We start from the raw sequence: 6,829 nt of genomic DNA on the forward strand, positions 1-6,829 counted from the left end.
TCATCCATCGTCACCATCATCATCAAAGACAGCAATACCAGCGCTGACACTGAGGCTTCACTGTCGTAGACTGTAAAAAATTTGAAAGAGAACGTAGCGCCTTCAAGCTGACCGGCTGGTTGAAAGCCATATTCTTCGTACTCTGATTGGTCCAACCGTGATCTGCGTTGCGTTCCCGTTGTCTGATTGGTTTTGGCTGTAGTTTTTGTCGTTTTCTCTCATGGGCCGGTTCACAATTTAAGGCGCATTTTCCTAAGCCTGATTTGTACATCTGTTAAAGTAGCTCTCAATCTTTTGACTTTTGGTTGTTTGGTTTGCTAGTCCTTTTTTGCTTGTTTAGTTGGAAATATGTATTTAGGTCAAACTGACTGGTCCATGGGATTTAAATTTTCAACTTCTACCGGTTTCCTCGTTACGTCGTTCTTGATCTCACACAGTGACTTAGGGTTTATTTAGAAACCAGTTCATTTGGTAAGTGGATACTAACCGTATAACCATGATTTATAGGTCAACACATATTTACCAGGACTTTTCTCCTCTGTGTGGACAATCTATGCTGAAAAGCCAAGAAGCATCGTACAGTTTTCTCATCGTTATTGGGAATCATAAGCAGTGCGCATCGCAACAACTGAGAGTTTCGAATTTGCGACCTTCTGGCTAATAGTTGAACACTTCACCGTTTGGCTACGAGCGGCTGATCAGCAGTGTGGTTGGCTTTCACTCGGGCAAGAGATTGCGCAATTCACCGTTCAGTTACGAAAACCACATGACGTAGTCACGTATTAGCTGGCTGCTCCAGTGATGTAGTAACGGTATTTTCCTAAGCTTAGTTCTCGGTCTGAGCCTTCCAAGCTAGCATTCACATCAAAACAACCACCAAGGGTGCACAAGGTCTATTAATGCCCAAAACGAAGTCAAGAACAGTTGTACAGCGCTTCGTATATATAGCGTAAGCGGTTATAACTTTCTGGAATTTCCGACGGGTTCTGGATGCGACATTGGCAACCGGCATTTGGCCAATACTGGGTCATGATTGGCTGTTGGGTCCAGATTGTTGACCAATCAGATCTCGCCTTGGTGCCGGACCGGCAAGCGTCCCGAATTCTGGGGCAACCTCGAGCGGGCCAGGTTTCTCGGCCGTAGCAGCGCCTAAAGGCGTGCGGTATAGTGGGATCCGTGTGGATTCCTGGCTAACAAGTGACGACTTCTCTAAAGAAGTGTCCGTTACCTTAGGAAATTATTCTTCATCTGGGTCACATTGATTGCTGGTGGGCTATTGGGAAATTTGGAGGTTCTGAGCCAGGGTGAGGCAAATGCGATAAGCCTAGAGGGTTTTAAAGTTTGGCTTAATTCCAGTATTGCCAGCGATGGTAGTTCTTTATAGCCTTAGCATGTGAGCTCTGGCTGGGTTCATGTGTTCACCAACCGTTCTGTTTGACTGGCTCAGAACAGCCTATGCAATGTCTTACCTATTGGGTGCTTGATTTACTGGTGTGACTGCGGATACTACTGATGAGGCATGCGAGTAGTCTTTGGTTTTATCGGAGCTCCGCCCCGCGTCTATAGGAAAGTGAAGTTTATTACGGAGCTTGCGGAACTGCTTCTCAAAGTTCGTTTGCGATTGCGTGATAGTCAACTAATATCCATGAGAGTTCAAGAAGACATGTGCGAATGCTCAGTTTTTAAAAACTGCGTGCATATGAGACGTTTACTTCCTTGTCCAATGTAACTGCTTTGAGACGTTTACTTCCTTGTCCAATATTTTGTAACTGCTTAGTTGGTGTTTGCTAATAAGTGACTTCTCGGCGAAGGACCTTTACCCCTACACAATGTTCAGCACCGAACCGTCAGTGGGTGCAGCTGGAGTAATTCCTACGGATGAGATGTACGTACTCTAAAAGGTGATGAAGTAAATAATTAGTCTAAAATCCACTCATCGACTGGATATCTTTGAGTGAATTATCGAGTTTAAAGGATGATATATGGTAAGCGGAACGAAAAAGGCATTCACTAGATCTTAAATCTGTTGGTTTCCATTTAGGAAAACAAGGCAGAAGTGCGTTAGTCTCCTCTGGGTTTTCGGTTTGTTGATCCTGTGAACCTGTGGGAAAACTACGAGTTCTATCAGCGCTGTTAACTGGGAGCCGATACATTAATTGATCCTTTGGGTGTAAAACTTCGTCAAACGGTCAAGAGGCAACTGAGACGGTTGTTTCACTGTGGTCGGTACGAAGATGAAAAGCTGACGAAATGTGACAAGCTGTCAAGGCAAACAGAGACAAGGAAATCTCCTTGGGTACGGTCAATAATTAAAAATTAATTTTTAAAATGGCGCCCTTGGGAATACAAACAAAATGAGCCTCCAGTTCACAACATCGAAAAAACCGGTAATAGGTATCCAAGTTTGAATATCCATGCCATCTGAAGGTTCTCAACAGCGCTTATTTCTAGAAAAAAGGTGATCTTTGGTACAGAAGCTTTGTGAGCCTTGCTGCTACCACTCAAAACAAGTTGACCAAGTTTCGACAACTGCTGCTGATCAACAAGATGTGTGTAGTTCAGCTGTAACAGCCTTTCGGTGCCTAGCTGCCATGTCAACCAGAGGAAGAAAGAGGACTGAGATACTGCCAGGTTGCCCAAGACTAGACAGGAGAAGTCATGAGGCAGAGGTCGGGTTTGAACTGTGAACCTTCCATTCTAACCACTGAGCCACCTCGCCCCGCTAACCAACACGCAGATTAGACGTCTGGTAGATCTAAGTATTAGGTGGCTGCAGTCGACAGCCTCCAAGACTGGTGTTCACACTCGAAACGAAATATCGTTGACCACCAATACATCTCGGAATATCTCGGTGCGTTCACATAGTACTTTTATCTTTTGAAGGTATCTCTGTTTTTCACTTCGTTCAGGCAGATTCTTGGTATAACGCCATGGTGACCACTGTTCATTTACAAATCCGCCTCGTAACAATTTCTGTTCACTAAGAAAATGCATTTAAGCACGCCATCACGCCCACCGATCAGTACAAGATGAGAAAAGACCTACCCTTCCCTGACATTACCTAATAAAACCTCGTCTACGACCCACTGCAGGTTTCATCCTGCTGAAGCTTAACACTTATTCCCAGTCGTGAAATTTCCATCAGTTTTCACTTTATACATGGGCATCTAATGGACTTCCTTGGGATTGAACAGACGTTTGCACTGACGGTGGACACGAATGAAACCCTGGTGCAGCTGTAAGGTTGAAGATGACAGGCCTATGCAATCGGTCAAAAGTGAAGATGCCCTTGACCAGATTTTATACCCTGTTTGACTAGGTGACTCACTGAGCGCAAGATAGCTCAGTGGCTATGGCGGTCAGTGGTCCGAACCTAACTTCTGCATCTCGAATGCTCCTGTCTAGGCTTGGGTAACCTGGCAGTATGTCAGCCCTCGTGAATGGCATGGCAGCACAGAAAGGATTTTACGACCAAGCGGTTTTTAAACGCTTTTCTAAATGTCTATTTACTGTATGGTTTTAACGACCATAGTCATGAAGGGTCTTGTGAACGCGTGAGGAAATTGAATTGAGGAACTTCTTAACCCAGTGATTTGACGGAACCCGTTTACAAGTGTATCATGCCTACATTTCATGTCATTACCTTTTGATGCCTTTCGCTTGTTCCCACACCTGTCCATTATTTCATACCTTGCTTTTCGTCACACACTGCTCGTTTACATCCGTTTGTGTCTGCAGCCTGTTACGTCCAAATCACATTTAGCGACAATGAAGGTAAAGAGATTGCTCAGGGGATCACACAGACTGTGAAACGCACAACAACCCCTGTGTTCCACGAAGTACTCGTATTCAATGTGGCACAACACCTTACTGGTGAAGTGACCATGCAACTCACCGTCTATCACAAACAGACAACAGGAAAGAAACAAGGAATCGGACTGATACTCATGGGTAAGTTTCTAAACGCGTCTTTTCAAATGCTTGTAATTTTTAGCACAGTTTTGCTTATACGGAAGTCTCAGTCTGCAGGGGCAAACCGCGGGCCAAAACATCCCTCATAAGATTGAACCCTTTTGAGACCATCCCTCACCTCTGTCGAAAGACCGCGCCCGGTGGACGTGGTGCGGTTGGAATCCTCTGTTAGAAAAAAATAACTACCAATTATAACTTCCCGAGGAAGACATTTTAGCTAGCTGATTACAGAGTTCATGAGCAACGATTACCAGATATGTATTTTGTATGACTGTATTTGTTGGTTTGTTGCACAGGAAAAGACAAGCGATGAATACAGAGTTTATAGGCAGTTGTTTTCATCGCAACCAAGTTTGATTGATAGTTTATGCTTATCCACGTCGTCTGCACAATAAGCTCCTTGTGTTACCGAAACGTAAACCACTACTTGTAAAGTTGCTGAAATCTTTTCAAAAATAACACATCTGTAGAAATTTGGGTTTAATTAGAACATAAGGTTGAGGGAGAATTCGGGATTATGCGCACCTGGTGAGCTCGAATGAGGGTGCGTGGGCTGTCGAGGAGTCTGCACCAACCTCAGGAGTAGTGTGTTAAGTCTAGACATTGTACTGCGATAGCTCGAATATTGTGCGGATTGAAACATCAGATGGCCTCTGTGCAGCACATTCGGTCGAAGCGGACCACAGTGAATGGGTTATTCAGGAAGAATTAGTCGAGATTCGTGTGCAAATCAGAGTACTTGTCGAAAGCTTTTTTGTGTCATTAGGATCAAATGTCTTTCCGCCATCACACAAAAATTACTTGTTCGGACGCAAAGCTCCGTCCGCATTGGATTCAACGCATCAACGGCTTAGAGAGACATGCTTTCAAGAAGCAGTAAACGAACACCTCCATTTCACTGTAAAGTATAACAACTGAAATGATTCGTGCATACCAAAACGTGAGGCTAAACTAAACTTAAACGGATCAAGCCTACGGAATATTCTTCCGCTCGGCTTCTGTTGGGTTTTCTCCAAATACCAGACCACTGACTATCTGTAATGATGGTATTTTCTCGGTTTTGTTCTCGGTCTGAACCTCTCAGGCTAGCGTTCCCATCAACACAGCCATCAATGTGCACAGCGTGTATTAACACCCAAAACCAGGAGAAAATACATTTACAGTGCCTCGTTTATAAAGTGTATTTGGCGAGAACGTTCTGGAAATTCTGATGCCTTCTGGACGCGCTACCGACAACCACCAGTCGGTGATTGTTGGTTTATGATTGGCTGCTGGGTTCGGGCTTTCGACCAATCAGAGCTAGTCTTGGTGCTGGACCGAGAAGTGGTCCGATCTTTTGACCAATCGCGTGCGGGCTAGGCCTCTTGGACGTACCAGCACCTAACTACGGGCGGCAAAGCTGTATCGGTGTATCCTTGCAAAGCGACACCTCACTTGCATCTCACACATGAAAGTTGCTTATTTCGGCGGCAGTCTGTGAAGAAAGTGGAATATAACCATGTTTGTCACTGAATCCTTTTCGAGCATACTATGATTAACAGGATGTTTAAAAGTTCCAAGACAAAGAGCTCAATCTAGACAACTGTCTTACTCGTGGCTACAATCGGGTTAGATTTTCAGCTCTGAATGCGATCACTCATTATATGAGTTTGAAATTTTATTTGATCCATTTACATGTTTTGATTTATGATAGAACTCTCCTGATGCATCTAACGAAGTGGGTCTTTCTCATGGGGGAGCTATTTTACCTTTCTTTTGAAGCGAAAAACCCGGCACGAAAAAGTGGGTGAAAATATACACAACTATACAGAAAGGACGAAACCGAACGTACAGAGGGCTGCATCCGAAAAAAGACTTCGTTCACTAAGGGAAACCTTAAAACTCAACGTTTTAATGGAGGTACAGTTTTATCAGACTACCACATTTGAGTTGACGTCACAAGTTGGAGTGCCTGTGGTTGATCAGATGGCCGTTGATCTGTTCTTGGCATCTGTCCTACAAATTTTTCATCCCCAGTAGAGGAGACATCGCGTCACCAAACCGCGCAGCGAACAGATCTGATCAACCACCAGTAAATGCATCCGACCTACAAATATTTCGACACATTGACAACAAGTTGGATTTAATAAGCTATCAGAGGAAGAGAAAGAGAAAGAGAGAGAATATCCAATACGTGCATCACATGATACCACCCTTGATTTCTGGACACTGCTTCACTGATCTTTTGTGAACCCGAATTGTGTGGAAATCCATGAGAGCACTGCTCATTCATGGAGATATTCGTCCGCCCGTCATTTGCTAGTTGGCTGCCGGCAATTGGCAGATTTCTGGACACTGCTTCACTGATCTTTTCTGAACCCAAATTGTGTGGCAAGCCATGAGAGCACTGCTCATTAATGGAGACATTTGTCCGCCCGTCATTTGCTAGTTGATTGCCGGCAATTGGCCTAGCCCGGATATAGGAAAACGAGAGTAGAAATCTGATTGAGGACACATGCTAACGAGCCCTAGTGAGAGTGAAATTCTTTCGCGCAAACGAACCAGCTGAAGCGTGCTTGGATGAGGCTCGTCACACGATAGTGTTTCGGATACAAGATTAGCGAATCCGGTAACTGCCCATCATCAAGAACTAATAATTCACCATTCTTCTTGTTATATCCCTCGAACTGGCCGCTTAAAATCGCAAGTTGAGATATTTTTGTTCTTGCTACCATAAGCTGATTGATATAGGCTATCGCAAAGCACCAATAAACATTAGTTGATCTGCCAAAACATGAATGAGAAATCTGTTCCAACTTCAACCCATCAAAAACCTGATTTAAGCTGGCCACAACTCTTCCGCCTCAGAGCGTGTTTT

The 6,829-nt window shown here is 44.2% G+C and overlaps 1 protein-coding gene across 1 annotated transcript in view; it reads left to right on the plus strand.

The window, feature by feature from the left end:
- The window catches only part of T265_02254 (hypothetical protein), a gene marked incomplete at both ends in the record, with an annotated part of 47,744 nt that overhangs the window by 30,021 nt on the left and 10,894 nt on the right, over window positions 1-6,829 (plus strand). Inside the window, one exon of the mRNA XM_009166458.1 lies at window positions 3,739-3,951. Coding sequence (XP_009164722.1) covers window positions 3,739-3,951 — 213 coding nt within the window. The remainder of the gene's footprint in view (window positions 1-3,738; window positions 3,952-6,829) is intronic.

Source organism: Opisthorchis viverrini (assembly GCF_000715545.1).
Source record: "Opisthorchis viverrini unplaced genomic scaffold opera_v5_26, whole genome shotgun sequence".
NCBI classification, from domain to species: Eukaryota; Metazoa; Platyhelminthes; class Trematoda; order Opisthorchiida; family Opisthorchiidae; genus Opisthorchis; species Opisthorchis viverrini.